Consider the following 22,538-nt stretch of genomic DNA (forward strand, 5'->3'; position numbering starts at 1 on the left):
AACTAATAGTTTTGGGGTGATGATTTTTGGAAGGATGCATGGAGATACTAGGATTCCAGGGGCAGCCATTATCCTTCAGACCTGCTCTCTTGCCTTCTGAGATGTTTTCTCTTACAATTCTTCTGTACTTTTACCTTTTTTCATTACTCCTAGGGATCACAGAAAGTATAATAAGGAATTCAGTGTCAGTGAATATCAATGCAATTACTCTAAGCATTTACTACTGTCTTAATGTTAAACACTTGGGAAATTCCATAAGACAAAAACAACACCCTTAATAAACAATGTATTAAAATAATGGCAATGATAGGAAAGTTTCTGCTTTTCTCTAAGGACTTGATTGTGCTTGCAAATTGTACCAAAATAATACATAAACATTGAGGATTTTTTTCCCTGAATAATTAAGATAGAAATCATCAATATTATATTCTACACCAAAGAGAAAAAATTACAGTAACTCTCATCCAACCACTTAGTTGAAATTAACTGCATAAAAGGAAAACAACACCAAAATATGCACTGGGAATATAGCCTAATTTGTTTCACTACTTAAACAAATCAAGAGTCAGGTGTTTATATACAAAATCAATTTTATTAGAAATTAAACAAAAAGTGGCTACTCATCAAGACAAATATTAGCATTCTCTTTCAACTAAAACCAAGAATATACTTTTATTAATTTTTCTGTCTCTCTGCTACAGTCCAAGTGTTTGACCAGAGGACTTATAGTCTACAGTGTCCTTCTAGGTTCTTAACCCTTTCTTTTTTTAAGTTTATTTATTTATTTTGAGAGAAGGCGGGGAGAGGGGCGGCGGGAGGGGGAGAGAAAATCCGAAGCAGGCTTCATGCTGCCAGCACAGAGCCCAATGTAGGGCTCAATCCCACAAACCTTGAGATCATGACCTGAGCCAAAACCAAGAGTTGCACACTCAACTGAGCCACCCAGGCACCCCAGTTCTTAACACATTCTTGCATGATAAAGTTTCTAGATGCTTGGTGATCTTGGTTTTGCCTTCCTGTGGATACTCCATAGTTTATCAAGGTCCCTGTTATGGCACCAAAAATTAAATTTGCTCCTGTAGAAATGGTTTATTAATGTAGAGTATAGAGGGACTGTTACCTTTCTTGATCTACCTACTACTTATATTAAAGTAACTTAATGCTACCATATTTAGCAATTAAATAACTCTGTTGGTTCATAGAATGATTGTAATCATTCTAAATCTAAATTTAAAATCTTAAGTCATAGATTTTTTTTATCACTTGAACATTCATATTTGTGCCAATTTAAATGCAAAATTTAATATTGTCCCTGTTAGATTTAATTCTACTAAAAAGTCATCTAAGATCCTTTTCAAGATTTGGTGTCTTCACCTATCATATAAATGTGTTCATTGATAGCTTTATTCAGCTATGAAAAAAAATCTCTAATAGAGAGCCACAGTTCTCTGTTTTTTACCCTATTCTATTTGAGGTTTCTATAATTGACGTGGATGAAGATAAGCAGAGCACCTTGGAGAATATGTACCAAGATATTCAAAGACACAGAGATGCCAGTTTTTACCCCCCCCCCAAAAAAAAAGAAAAAAAAGAAAAGAAATTGATTAGACAGAGAATTGCTCTATATTTTTAAAAATTCTGAGATAGAGTGGAAAATCACATGGTTTTCAATTAAGACAAAATAATTAAGAGAAATGTCTCTTTTGGCAGCCACTTAGAATAGTTGTTCTGGTTTCTCAGATGTACGTTCACTTTCCCCTTCCATTAGGAAAAGTTTGAGAAGCACCAACATAAGACACCCTGTCTATTTTCATGTCCTCTGTAGAGTTGAGAAGTCTGTATTTATCTAGTCATTTACAAAACGCTAAATAGGGTAGAGGCACCCTAGCAGACACTTTCTCATGTTATTTAAAGCCATTACTAGACATTCTTGAGAGGAAGCAACCCATATTACTCCATCAAGGCAAGACAAATAACAATAGCTAGCTGCTATTTGATTTTCAAGCAGTCCTTTGATTGATCTGCCTAGTAACCTCATAAAAAAAAACAGGCAATTCTGGTTTATTAAAGCTTCTCCTTAGTTGATATTTGTTGGCTGCTAATGACCATAATATTCATTTCTGAATGCTCAAAAACAAGCCTTTTAACAATCTGTTGTCAATTCTGCAAACATGAATCAAGTTGCCTGTAATTTCCAGAACCCACCCTACTCTCCTCTTCAAAAATAAACATGAAAGTTAGTCACTTGTGGTCTTGTGGTATCTCTCCTATTTGCCATGACTTTTCAAAGGCTACTGAACAGTAGCTTTGAGATGATGGCTGAAAATTCTTTTACCACCCTAGTAATATATCTGGCCTCATAACTCCTTATCTATCCTGGGCTAAAATTTTCACTTTTCAGTTTCTTCTCCATATTCAGTTTTAAAACCCATTTAGAAAGGAGAAGAAAAAATAGGAGTTGAATGATTCTGCTACTTCTCTGATATACTTTCTCTTATCATCTCTAAACAGTACACTTATTATTTCCTTTTTCTTTTTAACAACAAAAAACGCCTTACAGTTTCTTCTAGTCAACCATATATGTATATATATATTTTTTACATGTTTTATTTATATTTTGAGAGCAAGAGACAGAGTGTGAGTGAGGGAGGGGCAGAGAGAGGGAGACACAGAATTTGAAGCAGGCTCTGAGCTGTCAGCACAGATCCCAACACGGGGCTCAAACCCACAAACTGTGAGATCATGACCTGATCCGAAGTCTGACGCTTAACCGGCGAGCCACCCAGGTGCCCCGAGTCAACCATATTTTTGATCCTCAGTTTACTGGGGGCCTTTATTTATGACACTTTCATAATAGATTTGCATATATATATATATATATATATATATATATATATGATTTAAACTTTTAGATTAGTAGACAGCCATTTAGCTTTCCTGAGCTGTCTCCTGTTTTATTTGAATTATTTCATAATTTTTCAGCTAAAAGTTTTTGGGTTTTTAAATTCTCCCTTTGTTAGCCATATTCCCTTTTTGAAACTCAAGTCTGTGGGCCAACATTTTTTTTTCTTTGAACTTTTTGTAAGTTTCCCAAAGTCCGGGGCACTTGTCTGACTCTGAAGTCCAGGATTTTCTTTTCTGGCCATAATAAACATTAGCTTGGAGTTCTCAACATTTTTTATGTCATAGCATATCATTTTTTATAGTCTCACATGTGACACACCCTCACCAGTTACCCAAGTTTTACAAACCTCAAATATATCTTATCTGAAAGTAAAACATTGTAATCATATTTAATTGTCATGTGTATTGGTTATGTATCAGTTATGATCACTCTCCACAGTGCTTAAGGTAACATTGATAAACAGGCTGCTGATTATATAGGATTCCATGCTGCTTGCCATGTCAACCTTTTTTTCCCACTCAGGAAAGTATACTTGTGGGGCACCTGGGTGGCTCAGTTGATTAAGAGTCCAACTCTTGATGTCAGCTGAGGTCATGATCCCAGGGTCATGGGATCGAGCCCCACATCAGGCTGCACACTGAGCTTGGAGCCTGCTCTCTTCCTCTCTATTTGCCCCTCCCCTGCTTGCTCTCTCTCTCTCTCTCTCTCTCTCTCTCTCTCTCTCTCTCAAAAAAAAGAAAAGAAAAGAAAGAAGGAAGGAAGAAAGCATACTTGTAAGAACATAAGAGCAGTGATATTATCAGGATAACTTTACACTCAAATGTATGTATTTTTAGAAAGTAGATTATTTACAATTTTAGTCCTTTCACTATTAGTAACAGATTACTTAGGACTTACTTCATGTACCAAGTCCAAGTTGAAGATGACAGAGGTGCTTTCTCTTCTCCACACCAGCAAATATCTTTTCCTCATTAGTCAAAATAAGTGTAGGCCTCACTTGTTTTTTTTTTTAATATTTATTTTTGAGAGAGTACAAATAGGAGAGAGACAGAGAAAGAAGGAGGCACAGGATCTGAAACAGGCTCCACGCTGACAACAGAGAGCCCAACACGGGCTCAAACTGACAAACCATGAGATCGTGACCTGAGCCTAAGCTGGACACCTAACCAACTAAGCCACTCAGGCACCTCATCACTTGATTTTGACTACGAGGGAAGTCAGTACTTTACTTCATCAGGGTGTCCCAAGTTTCCTGTCTTGACAAATAACATACCTTTGTAAAGTCTGGGTCCCATTTGGCTCAGTAATCTGTAACATTCTCCTGTAGTCATCATTTCTAATGTAGTGGTATTTTGGCAGTCTGTTTATATGAACCCTTTAAATATGGCAGTGAACTCCATGAGGTCTTTAGAGTAAAGAAATGCAAGTTTTTGCAATCTATTAATTCAAAATAAGTTGAGCCAACAACTTGAAGTGAAATACAAAATTGCCTGTAAAAGGTATCTTTCTAACAAATCTTAACAATTCATACTAAATTTTAAATCATTAGATGATTAGACAATGCACTCAGTGATGAAAGCACCAAAGAAGAATGGGCTGGAAAGGAAAGAGAAGGAAAAGAAAGGAAATTATACAAGAAGGGGACATTTGGGAGCTCTGGACAGGCCATCCATCCATGCTGGTCTCCTCATAATATGCAGAATATTCCTAAACTAGAAATATTTTTCCTTTTTAATTAAGAGCCATTTGGAATGAATGATTTTTCATTATCCAGCTGCCTGTATTATAATTTTCACAATGTGTTACATTAAAGCCTGTCTATTCCTTATGAAAAATACAGGATTTTCTTAGAACTTGCTTCTCAGGGTATTTCAGAACTCCTGACACACCTTTATAAATCTGTTCTGTACTCCAAAATCTCTGATGTAAAGGGAATATAATCTTTAGTAAAGGTGGTGATAAACTTCTTTAAAAAAAAAAAACATAAATGTTATGTGTGACGCCCCTTTCCTATCTATTTATATGCCCCCCTCCAATTCAATTTCCGTGATGTTTTTGACCTAGAAAATCTGACCAAATTAATCCATTGAAGCTGCTCTTCAAGATCCTAAAACATCCTTTTCAGATCTAAAAAGAATTTTCAGAGTTCTTCCCTTTATCCAGGAAATCAAAATATAACATGGCAATGGGTGATGGGCATTGAGGAGGGCACTTGCTGGGATGAGCACTGGGTGTTGTATGTAAGCGATGAATCATGGGAATCTACCCCCAAAACCAAGAGCACACTGTATACACTGTGTGTTAGCTAACTTGACAGTAAATTATATTTAAAAAACAAAACAAAACAAAATATAACCTGGCAAAGGACAAACAACTTAGCTGTGGTCCTTTGACTACCTGAATATCTTCTGACAAAGCAGAATGGGAAAAAAAAGAAATGAAGGAAGAAAGGGAGAGGGAGAGAAAGAGAAGAGGGAGGGGAAGAGAAGAGTGAATATCAAAATATTAAGGAGATTGTTTCAAAATGAGCACTTATGTTTTTAAAAAGATTCATACAGTCTGTTAGCAAATGCATTAGAATGCAATGGTTACTATTTTTAGAAATGGACTTACTATGTTCACAATCCTCCTTTTAAACTTATTTTTCCTAATACCTATGTTTCTAATGATAAGGGAAGTTTTTTCTTGCAATATTAATACAACCGTACAGTATTGTAATGCATAATGGTACCAAGAGCTAGCGCCCTCCCTCTCCAATGGGTTGCATTTAACCTTAATGAATGCAAAATTCTATACTTTCCCACTCTCGCCTAGTAGGCAATGGCAGTAAATAGCCACAGCAAATGCCATAAAGCACTTCAAGCATGAATGAACATCAAGGCTTACCTGGTTATGCTAATATTTACTTCTTGGAAAACTATCTTTTTAAAATTCAGACTTTACTTTTTGACAACTATTCTCACATGAATTTATTTTTAAGAACTAAGCACTATCCTAAAACATACTATTAACTTATTAAGCAGTACCCTAAACATTATTTCTATGGACATCTTCCACATAACAAAAACCCAGACTATTTGTCTTTTTAGTTCGGAAGTCACATGGTAGTTTTTACGTAATCTCTACACCCAACATGGGGCTCAAACTTACAACCCCGAGATCAGGAGTTACATGCCCTATTGACAGCCAGCCAAGTGCCCTTCGCATGGTATTTTTTTTAAGCACAATTAAAAGCACTCCATTTGTGATTTTCATAGAGGATGTGAAAATCTGTCCAAAAGTCATCCAAACAGAGGGTCAACCACATCCTCAGATCCTTAATTGTGCGGAAGAAATTTTATGGACTTCACATGTGCCTGAGTTGTAAAACCTTAGCAATAATACTCTGGTCTCAAACCTTCACTTTTAAAGGTCACCTGAGATTCCACACTTGACCTAGAACAAAGCAGCAATTTTTCAGAATCATCTCTGTGCCTTCGTGTCCAAAGTTCCCCTATACTTTGAGACCTGGGGGACAGGGTCTCAAATTGAATATAAGTCTCTTTTGCCAAATCATCTTCCCAGAAGGATTCTGACCCACATTGCAGTTTACAAACTTTGTACAACAGGAAAAATATCAATGGCAAGACAACAACACAGGCAGTACCGCTCACCACGATAAGGAAAGACACTTGAGAATCACCTTCTTCTTCGACTCTGTCAACAGAAAAAGTGATACATTGGTCCTTCTGGGGAGGCACTCCCTTTGGACAGACGCATGCTATGTACTGCCTGCCAGGCTCCAAGCCATCTATGGTTACTTGGTCCTTGCTGGAGTCTGCATTCAGCAGCAGCAGGTCCTTCTCACCATACTTGGAATACAACACAGTCACCTCGGACTTACGTGTAGTGTTGACAGTGTTCCACATCAATGTCACACTCTCTTCAGTCTCACTGACTACTCTGAGATTTTCTATTGTGGTATTTGTCTCCATTGGCATTGCTTGATCCAATGACGCCAACTCTTCATTTTTACTTGCACTAGCTGAAGGAAGCTTACTTCCACCTATCTCCGCCTTTACATTTCTTTTCCCATCTGGGCGGAGCTGGAATGACTGCTGGCTGGCCATGGTGGGCTTTGTTGAAATTCTGGTGCTTAGAGTTGTGATTGAAGATGCAATGGAGGAGAGGAAAGGAGATAAGGAGAAGAAAGCAGTGGAGGGAGGAGAGGAAGTAGAAGTAGAAAGAAAAATGGAAGAAGCAGGGGAAGAAGATGAGTTAGAGGACCAAGGAGATGACAGTGAACCAGGTATGGATGTAGATCTAGATCCTGGCTGGGCTCTTTGCTCAAGGTGATCTCCAGTTCTTTCAGAGGTGTCTGATAATACCGTGGTTGTGACAACACCAACCACTGTCACAGTAACCACAGCTTCTGACATCCCAGCCAAATTTTTGGCCTTACATTTGTAATCCCCAGCATCCTTGTAAGAAATGCCTGTCAAACTTATTATGGACCATCTGACTCCTTCTCCTGGAGATTCCTGAATTACTGTAAGAAAAAATATATATACTCTGTGAGGAAAAACTCAAGCAACATGCCAACCTATCTGGTTCTACATGTATCCCTTTCACATAAACCAAGAGGGAAATGGCACACTGCAAATCTCTGATGGCAGGTGATAAGTTCTGTAAATTGTCTACATGGAGGTCTTTGATATGCTGGGTTCCATGAGGTCTATATGGGGAATGGTATTTTAAAAAGACATGGGGGGCTATGAATTGGGAGACTTGGTTTTAGTAAACGTTAGTCCATGAATTAGTGTTTGATTTCAGACAAGTCAATTGGTGTCTTTAAGCCTCTGTTACTATATTTTTAAAATAAGAGAAGACAAAGTGGTCTCAAAGATCGTTTCTAATTTTAACTCACTATGAAATGGTTATTATAAGATCTTACTTAAATATTTCCCAAGATATTTTTTCATTGTAATAAAATGCTATCTATCTACATAGGCGGCTGCCATAGCAGATAACTTTCTGGCATAGAGGAGTCAAAATTAGTATTCTCAATCTTTCATTTAATAGTTAATCTAAATAAATTAGTAAACCATGGATTCTATTATTTGCAGAATAATATACAGTTTTTGCAAAATTGGAATTTTACTTTCCTAAAGACTAAAATCTAACATATTACCATTCTGTCTTGGTTTCTGAATCTTTATGAAGAATAATAATGTACTGAGCACTATCCTAGGATCCCAGAATTTAGCTTGCTACCTTAAGCTGTGGGCCTTTTACTGTCTATTTATAAGAATATTAGGCCTTAGCTATTTTTTATTCCATCAGGTTTCTTTATTTCTATCTTGATTTACATTTAGCTTCAGTGAGTTTTTAAAATATATCACTCTAATTAATCAGAATATCACTACTGAAACTAAAGCCAAAGCACTGAGTTGGTCAGAGTAGGATCTGAAAAGTCTATGTAACCAATTTTTCTAAAAATTATATACTTTTTGTTTCATAATAAGGTTTGCATGTAATTTAAATAATGATTTGAATACTCATTAAAAAATGGGAAACCTATATTAAAATCTTTTTTAAAGAAAACTGTAATAGATATACATTTGAAAGTGATCCATATCCCAAGATGATGCAGCAAGACAAAGGCCTTATTTGCAGTCATCCATCCATTGGATCATGTTGTTTCTGTCTAAAAATCAGATTATCTAATTTCATCTACATAGTTAGTCAGATAAACTGAGGAAAAGATTAACGAATAAAATGAACTTTTCAAAGTCCTTTCACCCAATAATTTTGGTGTATTTTATTAGAATTAACTAGCCAATTTCAAATCACACAAAACCATGAGTTTCAATTAGACCTTTGCAAACTTGTTTTATAGGCCTAAATTAAGAAAATACCTGTATAATTAACTGGTGAGCTGTCAGATCTGGTCCACGTGAGCTGTGGAGTAGGCTGGCCAGTAGCATCACACCGCAGCAGAACATTACTGCCCAGAGCAGATGTGATCTGGGTGGCCGACGTCATCACTGATGGCTTCAAACACTGTTCCAACTCAGCCCGCTGAAATAGAATCCCTGTCAGGCGCTCAGGTTCACTACATATCATCAGTGGATCAAGAAGCACTATAGCAGGGTCAGCAACTTTTGACAACTCGATCATTTTAGAAATGTGACAGTCACAGAACCAAGGGTTGTCCTGCAGACCTAAACCAGAAGGGAGGAAAAGATTGATAAAGGTTATCAACAGATGACTTCAGTTTACATCATAGTCACTTGGGCAAGCAAGCATTTGCGCTGTCTCCCTAAAAACAGAAGTGCTTTGAGAGATGAAAGGGGAGTCACCTCTCTGTCAGTTTTGCCCTACAATCTGGCTACCTGAATGAACATAGCCTGTCATTTCCGACCATTAATGATTGTAGCCAACATTTACTGAGCATTTACTCTGTACAGGTCTCTGTTCTAAGGATGTACCTCTATTATTTAATCCCAAAAATCCTGTGAAGAAGAGTATTAGTGTCCTCATTTCAAAAATGAAGAAGCTGAGATATAGAGAAATCAAATGATTTGACCAAGGCCACATAGCTAATCAGCATCTGAGCCAAGATTCTAATCCAAGTACCACAGAATACTATAAATACACTAATAGAGATATTTCTAGCATGTTATGAAAGTACTTCTATTACCGTAGGTATTGGAGGGTGTAGAGAGACACCTAACTCTGCCTGCACTGTGTCTTGGGTTTGCGTGATGTGAAGACCTTTGGAGGACAAGTTCTGTGTAGCATGTAGAGTGAGATGCAGGAGATGTCAGGAGGTAAGACTGGAGACTGGGAGAGGCTGGAACAGAGCTTGCCATGAATGCCATGCACGGGGGCCGTACAGGTGCCCTACCCAAATCCCCCTTCAAGAGAGAAGCAGCAGCAAGGAATAGAGTTAGCTGACAGCCTCCGGTTGGAGGACTGCCTCAGCTTTCAGAACTGTTAGCAGACATGCTTTGGCCTTCAAGAAGAGTGTCTGTGAGAGCTTTAAAGGCAAGTGAGGAAAATGTAACTATTGGAAACCAGAAGAAAGGAGACCCTTTTATGGAGTGGCAGAAAGTTTAGAACACTGCCACCTGTGGTAAACATGGAAAGGAGAAAACACATTCAAGGAAATGAATGTTCCAGCCATTGATATTTCCTTCCACACGGAGTGTTGAAACTGCTGCCCGGTTCTCCTTGCTGCTCGTAGTAAAATGTGAAGGGCAGACAACAGCTAAAGGAAGAACTGCTAAATATAAAGGAGCCAAAACTTGCTGGGTTGAGTAATAAAATTGCTCTTAAACCCAGCCTCTCCAAAGTTCTCAAATTAAGAAAGGGCTTCAGAGCAAAAATCAAATCCAGAGACAGTGAAAGTATGTAATTATTTGCTAATATCCTAGAAGGATCTCAGGTAGTGCTTCAGAGCCTTTGGTCAGACAAAAATCTCTCTAATGATATTAAGGGTGATGTCCCATGTAAATAAAGTGCAAAGCTGAAAGAGATTTATCTCAAAAAGATTTATGGTTGTGGCTTTTTACTAATGGAGTGGATTATAACATTGATTCATAAGGAGAAAAGACAATCATAATTTTTAAACATTCTAACCATGTTAGAAGATTTAACTTCATTCATAAATTCTATTTATGTCTCTTTATGTCTATTTTTATTAGAATAGCACTTCATGAGTGGTTCATATTTTTCTGCCAGAATTTATAAAAATTTACAGTTTTTTTATCTTCTATCTTAGAAATTTCACTTCTTCCATGGATGAATTATCTTGAACTTCTTCCTCTTACATTTAGTCCTGTGAATCTATGACCAGTTCTCTAATATCCAACTTGCCAGCAAACATCAAATTCATTCTGTCATGTAACAGTTAACATGTGGATAATACTTTTTGCTCTCAAAACACTTGTTATGCTAAATTTTTGCTTTATAAAAGAATAACAAAACAAGTTGACAGTTATTGTTTCCTGTATGACAAATATTGTACTTGTCAAGAATTGTAAAGGGTCTGAGTTTTATCCAACTTTAGGGTGACCAGTTGGCAGAAGACATAAGACTTCTGGTCAGAGATGAAGGAGATCTGGAGGAAGACGTTATTATCTCCTTTATACTGGGCAGTAAACATGCCTACCCTTTGCTCTGGAGGGAGATACATCTTTACCTTCCAAAGCAGTTCTCTACATAAACATCCTTAAAAAGATAGTTCAGAACAAAAGGCAGTGAGTGCCCCTGCTCACTAGACAGAAATGTGAGACACCATGGAAAATTGTCTTCCAGCAGTGCTAAGTATGCTGAAGGATTTGTCTACCTCAAGCCTGACAATAGCATGAGGTAGATAATATTAGTATCATCATCATTTTATTTTTTTTTATCATCATCATTTTAAAGAGGAAAAAGCCAGCACTCAGAGAGGTTAAGGGTCTTCCTGTCGTTACACAACTGAATATAGTCAGGATTTGAACCTCAGTATCCTGATTTTAAATCTCATTCCCAAGCACTGTATGTCTTATATTGACCTCAGGAAGCTAGTGTGATTCTCCAAGTCTCACATCAGAGGATGCTAAAGCACAAAGAGATTACTGCCTTGATTCTGTAAGTAGCTTAGAGTCCTAACTAAATCCCAGATGTTTTAGCCTCCTAATCTACTACCCCTTCCACCGTAACTCATTTCATCACCTAAAAATATTTAGGGCCACCGGGTGGCAGCTATAGTGCTGTTATCTATAAACACGTCAAAGCAGCAATGTCCGGAGCACAAATGTCTACATGGGGAACCATCCAAGAACTGTAACATTAACGGGTCTACTCATGCTTTGAAACTGTCCTAAAAATGTGTTAATGGTGAAACAAAATTCTCTTAAAAATGAATCCTACTTTTACGTCTAAAAGTTATGTCTAAAAGTTACATAAAACAGGAAAATATTTTAAATCCCTCAAAAACATAATGTTTATTCTAGATTTGAAACATCCAAGGTCAAAGGAACTTTTAGAGCTTGAAATAATAATAATGACCTGAGTGCTGAACACATTCATCAGGTGTTTTGTGTTTTTTGTTTTTTGTTTTTTTCCTTTGGGGGACAAAGGTACAAGAACTCCCTGAAGTTAAACTGTTATTTGCACTGCATTCCTTCAAGGCAACACACCCACCACAGTCACAGTAATTTGCATTAATTAATTTAGTTTATGTAACTATTCTTGGATGGGGCAAGCCAACTTTGCCTTATTCCTTTTCTAAAAGGATAATGTTTTCCATTTATCACAGTAGTTGAATTAATTGTGCTATTTTGTGTGTGTGTGAAAAGTCAGCAATAAATTCTTGTACCAAAGTTATTCTATAAGCTCTTGAAAGCAAAGACCATGCCTTAGTCCGTTTTGTAATGACAGTAGTGTCTAACAATTCAAGGGGGAAAGTAAAGTCTTTTCAACAGATGGGTGCTGGAACAACTGGACATCTGTTTGGAAAAAACCTCAATCCCTACCTCACGCTACACTCAAAGACTATTTGAGATGGACCACAGTCATAAGCATAAAAGCCAAGAATATAAAGCCAGAGACTGAACATAATAGTTAAAATTATAAGGAAAACAGAATATTTCTGTGACTTATAGGAAGACAAATATTTCTTAGATGAGACACAAAAGGCACTAACTATAAAAGAAAAAGCTGGTAAATCAGACGTCACTAAAATTTAAAAATTTCTTACCAAAGACACCATGAAGAAAATGAATAAACAAACTACAGACTTGGAGACAATATTAATAATACATATAATTGACAAAAGGCTTGTATTCAATACTAAAAAGAAAATGACTTTTAAAAATTGTATATTGGCATAAAGGAATATAGCAATGACCAATGGCCCAATGAAAACATGGTCAATGCCATTAGTCATCAGGGAAGGGAAATGCAAATTAAAATCACAATGCGAAATCACTCCCTGACCACCCACCCCTAGGAAATGACTGAAATGAAAAAGACTGATAACATCAAGTGTTGGTGAGGATATGGAGCAAGTAGACTGTTACACAGTGCTAGTGGGGATGTAAAATGGTACAACCTCTGGAAAATTGGCAGTTTTTTAAGGAGTTATATAGCCATCTTAGGACCTAGCAATTTCAATCCTGGGAATTTATCCAAGAGAAATAGAAAACAGGTGCCACAAAAACCTTTGCATAAAAATGATAACAGCAGCTTAATTCATAATAGCTAAAAACTGGTAAGAGCCCATGTGTCCAAAAACAGGAGAAAGGATAAACAATTCATACATTCATAAAATTGAGTATGACTCAGCAAAAGGAACTATCTGTACATGCAGCGACACGGATGAATCTCAAGAACAATAATGCTAAATGAAAGAAGCCAGGCACAAGAGTGTATTTTAGATGATTCCATTTACATAAAATTCTAGGGCAAACAAAATTAACCTACTGTGATAGAAATAAAAATAGTGGAAGGGGTGCCTGGTTGGCTCAGTCAGTTAAGTGTCCGACTTCGGCTCAGGTCATGATCTCATGGTTTATGGATTCAAGCCCCACATGGGGCTCTGTGCTGACAGCTCGGAGCCTGGAGCCTGCTTCGGCTTCTGTGTCTCCCTCTGTCTCTGCTTCTCCCTGCTCACGCTCTGTATCTCTCTCCTTTGAGGATAAACATTAAAAATTTTTTAAAAAGAAAAAAAAATAGTGGTTGCTTGGAATGGAGGAGATTGACTGAAAAAAGACAAAAGGGGAACTTTTCCAGTGTGATAAAATTATTCCGTATCTTGGTGAGGGTGTGGGTTCTGTGGAGGTATGGCATTTATCATCATTTTCTTTTTTTTTTTTTTTTTTTTAATTTTTTTTTGTTTGTTTTTTGTTTTTTTTTGGTTTTTTTTATCATCATTTTCTAAGTTGTGTATTTAAGATCCATGGTATGTAAGTTATACTTCAACTCCTCAATTTAGAAAAGGTTTGAAAAACAAAAGAATGATATCTCTGGAGATAAACTGAACTTGAAGCTTGACTGCCTCTCCACCAGCTGTAAAAAGGTGGTAATACAGACCCACTTTATGGTATTGTCCTGAAGGCTGAGATACTGCCAGGGAGTCCTTAGAAGAGCACCTAGCAAGGAGTCAGCCTTAACTGCGTGGATTTGTCTCCTTGGTGCCTAGCAAAGAACAAGCATACCAACAGGGACTGACAGGTGTTTGTTGAATTAAATTAATGCCATTTTAGAAAATTTTGTGGGAATACTCATGTGGCCGCTGCCCTTTGGGCAAACTTAATTCTAATCTGGAGAAGAACTTATGTTTGCAATTGAGAAAATTTGGGTGCCAGTAAAAAGCACTCAGAAAAGCATTTTATTATCCTCTCCTACTGCAAGCTTTTTCCTCCAAGACAAAGAGTGTGGAGCCTCACAGTCTGCCTGTGTAAATATTTGTCTATTCTGGAGAAAGAGACCATGGAAATTTATCTGTATTGCAAATCAAAACTCCAATCTAGTTTCACAGTTCACTTAAATGTTTACTTGCAAGACACTTGTTTATGTTTTTATGATACATTAGAGGATAATTTGATTAAGCTGATATTTTTACTCATGTAGAAAGAAGAGTCATGGAAAAGCCTCTCCCTAATTTTTTATATTAAATAAATATATGATTTAAAGAGATAGTAATGCATACGTGAGGAAACTAACTCTAGTGTTATTACATACAATACATTACAAAAGAGTGTGGAAGCACATGGGTTCTGGAGCCAAACAGCCTGTATTCACACCCCAGCTCCATGAGTATGATGAGTAAATTTGGGCTTGTGGCTTACCTTGTGTCTCAATTCTTCTGTAAAATGGGGATGAAATGATACTTAATACAGGGTTAACGTGAGACTGGAAGAAGTTATATATGTAAAGTATAAGAACGAGACTTGGCCTTGAGTAAGCACTCCATCAATATTACCTATTACTATTATGGTTACAAACAGAACCGCTGTCTGCTAACAATAATGAACACGGTACAATAACAAATAAAAGCAGAATGTGTTCCACCATAATAATAGAAAAGTAAATTCTAGAGGGTACTTGGAAAGATATAATTGCTACAGTTAAAACCTGAGTTCTAGAAAAGCTAGAACTGGTTCTCACCACCATATTTTAATGACGAAATTAGAAGACTCCAATATAGTTAAAATAACAGAAAAAGCCAAAATAGAGGAGTCTTTCTTTATAAGACACATCTATCTCAGTCACAGCTGTTGCGGATTATTGTTGATCTAAAATTATAACCTCAGAGACTGTCCACCTCATATTCTAAAGAACTGTCACATAAAATATCTTATAATATTCTCATTACAGTCTTATGAGTCAGAAAAGAGGGAGTGAGTCCTCCTATCTCCATTTTCCAGATGAAAAACCCCGAGTTTTCTGTGCGTGATTCACACACATGAGCCAGTCTTTTTTTTTTTTTTTTCTAATTTTTTTTTAACATTTATTCATTTTTGAGAGACAGAGAGAGAGCGTGAGCGGAGGAGGGGCAGAGAGAGAGGGAGACACAGAATCTGAAGCAGGCTCCAGGCTCTGAGCTGTCAGCACAGAGCCCGACGCGGGGCTCAAGCCCACGAACCAGGAGATCGTGACCTGAGCCGAAGTCAAATGCTTAACTGACTGAGCCACCCAGGTGGCCCGAGCCAGTCTTCTTATTAGAGGAGAGCATTTCTTTCCCCTTTTGTTACATAGCAGGCTATGATTTTGCTAAGATCAGCGGCCACATATGGTTGGGCATGTTTCAAAATATCTTTTGTTATTTATTATCATTATTATCATCACTATTATAAAAGCAATGCATGACCAAAGCAGAACATTTTGAAAATATAGAATACTGAAAAGATGTCCCACCACCCAAAGAGGACAATTAACCAGCTAGTGCAGCTAGTGTATTTTTAAATTTTTTTCTTTGCACATTTTATTTATTTGTATTGTATTGTATTGTATTGTATTGTACTGTATTGTATTGTATTGTATTTTAGAGACAGCATTGCAAGCAGGGGAGAGGGACAGAGGGAGAGATTGAGAGAGAGAGTCCTAAGCAGACTCCACACTCAGTGCAGGGCCCAACTCAGGGCTGAATCCCACAACACAACCCTGGTATCATGACCTGAGTCAGAGTCAAGAGTCAGACACTCAACCTACTGAGCCACCCAGGCGTTCCTCTTTGCACATTTTAAATAGTTATGATCATGAATATGTATAATTACATACCCTGATTTCTCAGTTTAATGTTATACCAAAAGTATTTTCATGTCACCTTTTTAAAGAATCTGCTTTTGAACAATCTGAACCCTGAAGCATAGATAAAGATGTTTATCTCTTAGGACTGTGAGATTTCATAACCCTTTTCAGTTTGATCCCTAAACTTTTATCCAGATTTAACTCACAAGGTAACAATATTAATGTCCCATAAATCAATTCTTCATAATGATATTAGCAATATTAGTGACTAGTCATTAGAGAGCTATTAATAAGAATTTATTAATTTGATTTTATTTTCTACTATAGATCTCCATTTGGTAATTCTATTAGAACCAAGAGTCACTTTCAAAGAAACTTAGAAAAATGTGTAGAGAAATAGAATCTCAATGTTTAAGACAATTTCTAGCTATTAGTCTTACTCATAAGGACTAAATTAGTGGCTAAAATAGAGTAAATAAATACTGCTGTACAGGTTTACACGGTGCCTGTCATGCTGTACATAATAAGAAGGACTCCACAACTATTGTTAAATTAAACTAATATTTTTCCCCAATCCATCCTATAATATTCCTTTTATTCTCTAATAGAAATGTTTGAAATATTAGATAAACAGTAGGTAAACAAAAAATAGCCATATAATAAAAAATTACATGACTTTTCCTCTTCGTGTCTGTTTTTTATCACTCATATTTTTAGTCTCATAAGCACCAAAATGTATTTACATTTCAACAAAAGCAATGCTAAAATCATTTAAATGCTGCCACAGCATTTTTCCTTTTTATCAAAAAAAAATCTCAGTTATCTTTATTTATAATTTGCTTTGGCAAATATTTGAGCATGTGATATTGGTCAATAGGAATTCCTGGCACAAATTTAGCATCGAGTTGCCTCTCACGCCAAAAGGCTGATAGTCATTTCCCTGGCCAAAGACCCAGTTCTTTCATCCTGAGAAATACAGCCTCTCCTGCAGCCCTGATGGACATAAATGGTGAACTAATGACCTAGGCTTACTGGGTGAACAAGAATTTAGGAAATCAACTTGATCAGAGCCTCAGGCTTGTGTCACACACAAAAGTATGAAAGACCTCACTGCCCACAGATACCCCTTGAGAAGGGTCTCAGTTCCCTGATTTCAATCTGGCAACCACATTTACCGGGCATTTGCCATGTGTAGAGCGCCGTGCAAAGCACTGTGGGAAGATACAAAAAAAGGAAGAGATAGACTTACTGAAAGGAGTTTACACTTTAAGAACCCAAGACAAATACCCATAGAACCTAAACAAAGTCAAGATCAAAGTCTACAAAACATATCACAGTTAAACTAAGAGACCAAATCCACTAGGCGACCCCAATAACTGGTGCCTTCATCATTTCTTTCTAGATTAAGAAAATTTGGAAGCTGTTCTCCCTAATTAATTAAACCACTGCCACCTCATAAAGATGCCAGTGCCCCTCTTCTACTCCTGAAGAACCTGATGAAGGGCTGAAAAGAGAACAGAGCAGGTTGACTGTGGCAGAGCATGGAGCATTGATATGTTCACAGAAACAGGGCAGGTTGGTAGGTGTTGTCACTCAGCCCCAGTATCTCTGACAGCACCATCAGTCTCTCAGTTTATGAAACTAACTCTCCTCGCTCCTCCAACACACATACTGCCTGCCACCCTCCCTCCAGCGCTCATAGAGAGCCATTACACGTTACACAGGGTAAACAAGTCAATTGACCCTAAGTCAACCAATAAAGTGCCATTCCACCAAAAACTCAAGTATAGAGTAAAAAGCCAAATTCAATAAATGTGAAAAGGCTGAACAGCTGAAGGCACGCAAAGCAAATAATCTGGACCCAAGAAGCCCAGAGGCTTCTGAGCTTACCAAGAATAATTCTTTGTGGTGAAAGGTCCAGGCTTCTTGACGATGTTGTAAGTAAGTGGGACCAGCTCTCCAGGAAATCTGGTGGTAGTGTGGTTAGCCTGTTGCTTGATAAATCCAAGTAGACAAGGTTCTTCAGGTACCTGACCACTTCATTAGGCACACTGGTTATTTTATTGTTGTGCAAATCCAGGGTCCTCAGCTGGGGCATGTCCAGCAGAGATGCCCAAGGGAAAGCGGCCAGAGAATTTCCATCCAAGCGCAACTCATGCAGCTGCTTTAGGTTGTAAAAGCTGCTGGCATCAAGGCTGGCCACGGAATTGTAAGTCACCCAGAGGTACTGGAGCTCCACCAGGTAGTAGAAGGCCTCTGCGGGGATTCTGCGGATGACAGTCTTCTCAATACGTAGCTTCACAGTTTCCACAGGGAAGTTCATAGGGACCTCGTTCATATCCAGGTCATTACATAGCACCGACCTAGTGTCACAAAAGCAGTGGAAGGAAACCTGCTTTCCAAGACCCACGTGAAAAAATAATACTTGAAACATGCATCAGTTTTTCATTTCCTACTCGTTTTCACAAAATACCTGTTCAGCCTGGCTGACCTATTCATAATTCATCATCACCATCATCTTCTTCTTTTAGGTTGAATCATATGAAATGGCCATTTTTGTAGGATAAAAATGATCAAATATCAGCAATTTCATGTGTTTCAACCTACTATTGATGGAACTCTTTATGTGTCAGACCTGTGCAACACACATCACATCCACCTAATTTATCAACAGCCCTATAAGGTAGATACTGGGTAATAGGTAAGGGCACCGGCTCTGGAGTCAGGCTGATCTTGGTTCAGATCTAAGCTCTGCCACTTCCTTTGTGGACATGAAAAGCCACGTCAGTCCCTCAACTTCATTTTCCCACATGGCACTGTTAGGATGATTAATTGAAATGGGTGTAAAATTTTATACCTTCCTGGCACATAATAATGGGTGTTTGCCATTTTTTATCATTAATCTCATTTTTACAGAGAAAATAACTGAGGCCCACCAATGTGCGGTAACTGCTGAAGGTCATATAGCCAGTGGGTTACACAGCCACCTATTAAACCCACATCTGTCCAACTCTACAGTACACACTTTTAACCACTTTAGGAAATGACCCATATTTTTAAAATCCCCTGTTAACGTTATAAATTGATCCCTTTTAAATAACTTAATTTTAAAAAGGAAGGAAGGAGAAAGAAAAAAAAGCCAAGTGTTCACACTAGATGCTTAAAGTTGAACTCTATTTTAATGTGACCAGTGACTTCCTTTCAGCCTAAGGAATAAACCAGAAACTGCAAGTTTATTTCTTTTACCACTCACTAACTTAAGTGACCTTGAGTAAGTCACATTGTGATCTTGTTTAATGGCATTTGTAAAACAGGCATAGAAAAACAAGCCTGTCCCCTCTGTGGATATAAAGTATGAAGAATCAGAGAATTTAGATTCATTTTAACCTGAAAAAAAGACTTATTTATCCCTCATTCATACTCACTCCCACTGGATTGCTGAAAAATGAACAATAAAAATTTTGCAAAGCATAGTCTAAATTACAGTCTATTATACTTGTAGTACATAATAACAATGAAACAGCCATTTGGTAAAAACAGGACATTAAACCAGTGAATTTTAAAAGCCAGTGTATAATGTAAAGGGAAGTAGGTAGCAGAAAGCTGGAGTGCGCTGACAATATCATCTTCTTTCTGTAATTTTAGGAGAAGACTATGGAATCATTGGAATTCTCTAGGAACACCTCTTTTTCTTCATCTCTATTCCAAATTACAACTTTCGGTGCTATTTTATAACAGAATGGTAAGTCAGCATTCCAGCGTAATGGAAAAAAGCCTGGAGAGGAAGCTGAAAGACGTAGCATCTTTATCAACCAGTCACTGCGTCAACTCAGTGTTGTGACCTTGGGACAAGTCATTTAATCTCTGTATGATTGTGTTTCTTTGTTTATAAAAGGACAGCAGTCAAACTAGATTATTTCTAGAGTCCTTGCCAGGCATAATGTGCTATGGTTTTTATAAAATCAATAATGGGGTTATCATGGGGAAAAAAATAAACATTTCTGTGGCTGTTTCCTCAAAATTACGGAGTCCCTAGTCATTAACTGCTTCATATCTTTTGCCAAGTAGGTCTTTAATTTGTTACATTCTTTCCTTGTCTTAACCTACTTAGTGAATATCCCAAAAAGATACAAAGAGTTGGTTAAGTAAAGTCCAAACAATAACAAATCAAATTACTCAAAAATATATTTTACTTGTTATTGTTTATTTGTTTAAAGTTGTAAGATATAGTGGCCTGGGTTGCTCAGCTGGTTAAGCGTCTGACTTTGGCTCAGGTCATGATCTCCAGGTTCATGGGTTTGAGGCCTGCATCAGGCTCTGTGCTGACAGCTCAGAGCCTGGAGCCTGCTTGGGATTCTGTGTCTCCCTCTCTCTCTCTGCCCCTCCCCTTCTCGTACTCTGTCTCTGTCTCTCTCTCTCTCTCTCTCAAAAGTAAACATTAAAAAATAAAAATTAAAAAAATAGTTTTAAGACATAAATTGGGTGATTCTTTTAACTAATTATTTTCAATGAGAGTCTCACTGTTCACTTCAACCAAGCCACAAAATAATCTGGTTGTTATTAAATATCCTCCCCCCCCCCACCTCCCCCCCACCAAAATCAAGTTCTACCAGGTTTAGCTAACAACAGTTCTGTTTTGCATTTAACTTCTATCTCAAAGGACTCACTACATTATTAGTATGTAAGTATTCTCACTCCACAGGTAGATGTTAAAGCAGCCCAGAGATTAACTTCAGTGAGGCCCCCCAGTGTCTGCAATAGACAAGGCTGATTTGTATCTTTCCAACTTTTCTTTGTAAACTCCAGTACCTTAAAATGAAAAATTCTAACTATGAACAATTCTAAATTCACTCTTGTAATCTTCCTTCCTACTTTTTAAGGTCTATCCAGAAGACATGAAAAAGAAATGGGAAATCAGGGAAGCAAATGCTCTGGTTACCTCCTAGATTGGCCCTCCCTCTCATGCCTTCTGTAAACAAGCTGAGCTGGCCACACACATTTCAGTGGTTTGACCTAAAAGGGACAGGTTGTGAATATGAGTGCAGTGAAGATTTTGGTTACACAGAATGTGTTTGAGAGTCTCAGATAATTTGAGAGGGTTTTAAGAGCTGAATTGCTCAAAATGAAAACAATGGAGTGAGCAACTGGTATTAACACAATTAAGCTAAAGCTTAGGTAAATTAAATCTTCTGTCCTCTGATACCTGGTCAACAATTTGCTTTCAAAATAAGGCTGCCTAGTTGGAGTCCTTTTCCAAAAAAATCATTAGAACACTTAATAGCAAGGAGAGGAGCATACCTTGATCCTGTGCCGTCATTTCTGCCATGATAATCGCAGGTGCACTGTGAAGGACATGAACAGCTCACTCCCTCCAAAAAGCTAATGAGCACAATGCACAGGCATGCTGAAAGACGCATCGCTCCTTGTAGAGGTTATTTGAACAGAAAGTAAAAACCAAATCCTAAACTTCAGAAACTGGTGTGCCAAGAATGCAAACAGCCATTTAGTAACAGCAGATTAGATGGGATTAGCTGAGATCTGTAGTTACTTAACCTTCAAGTGTATTTTACAGGGGATCAATCGACCTAGGCTTTGAAAATGGTTTCAGCAAAGTAACACATTCCAAGGAATATGAAAATCAAGCACATGTCAAGAAAATTTCAATAGTTGCCCATCTCCAGATTTGCAAGGAAATGCCTATTAAATCCTTTTCCTATAAATGTAATTGCTACTATACTGTGAAGATACACTTAACGTTTAAAACAATTCAATGTTTTAGGGGTGCTAGAAAATACTGCAGCTTATTTATATAACATTATAAATTATAGTTTTTGCATTTGTGATCTCCAAAAACAAAGTAAACAAAACCCAGTACCTAGATTTTTTAGGCAAAATGCTTCAATCCACCACTGAGTAGCAGGACCCAGGCTCTGGTGAGAATGTCTCCTGCAGCTCTCCCACATCAACTCAGTGCAGCATGTTTGTTTGTAATGAAGGCCATTATCTTGGTTTAAGAATATATTTTATTCGGGGCGCCTAGGTGGCGCAGTCGGTTAAGCGTCCGACTTCAGCCAGGTCACGATCTCGCGGTCCGTGAGTTCGAGCCCCGCGTCGGGCTCTGGGCTGATGGCTCAGAGCCTGGAGCCTGCTTCAGATTCTGTGTCTCCCTCTCTCTCTGCCCCTCCCCCGTTCATGCTCTGTCTCTCTCTGTCCCAAAAAATAAATAAATGTTGAAAAAAAAAATTAATTAAAAAAAAAAAAAAAAAAAAAAAAAAGAATATATTTTATTCTACATTAGTTTCCCAAGTTACGGGCATCAAGCCAGATCTGAAGATCCATTTCTTTTAGCAAAATTAGGCTCTATCAGAAAACAAAAATGTAATTCAATAATTAAAAACTACCTCCAGCCCCG

General features: G+C 37.5%; 1 protein-coding gene and 1 long non-coding RNA gene across 4 annotated transcripts in view; one reads left to right on the forward strand and one right to left on the reverse strand.

The window, feature by feature from the left end:
• The window catches only part of LOC147581822 (uncharacterized), a 60,687-nt gene that overhangs the window by 20,363 nt on the left and 17,786 nt on the right, over positions 1-22,538 (forward strand). The gene's annotated exons all lie outside the window — the stretch shown is intronic.
• LRIT3 (leucine rich repeat, Ig-like and transmembrane domains 3) lies at positions 573-22,149 on the reverse strand. The gene is made up of 4 exons (XM_025922368.2): positions 21,425-22,149; positions 18,017-18,489; positions 8,803-9,108; positions 573-7,433 (listed from the first exon to the last, which is right to left on the reverse strand). The coding sequence occupies exons 1-4, from the start codon at positions 21,541-21,543 to the stop codon at positions 6,277-6,279; spliced, it is 2,055 nt and encodes a 684-aa protein (XP_025778153.1). The 5' UTR covers positions 21,544-22,149; the 3' UTR covers positions 573-6,276.

This window comes from Puma concolor, chromosome B1 (genome assembly GCF_028749965.1).
Source record: "Puma concolor isolate L17-30 chromosome B1, mPumCon1.1.hap2, whole genome shotgun sequence".
Taxonomy (NCBI): Eukaryota; Metazoa; Chordata; class Mammalia; order Carnivora; family Felidae; genus Puma; species Puma concolor.

Coding starts and splice junctions, on each gene's coding strand:
- LRIT3 (XM_025922368.2), bottom strand. CDS start 21,543: ATGCGTCTTTCAGCATGCCTGTGCATTGTGCTCATTAGCTTTTTGGAG. Junction 18,490..21,424: donor AATGACGGCACAGGATCAAG/GTATGCTCCTCT, acceptor TTGTGACACTAG/GTCGGTGCTATGTAATGACC. Junction 9,109..18,016: donor ACCACAAAGAATTATTCTTG/GTAAGCTCAGAA, acceptor CTTCTGGTTTAG/GTCTGCAGGACAACCCTTGG.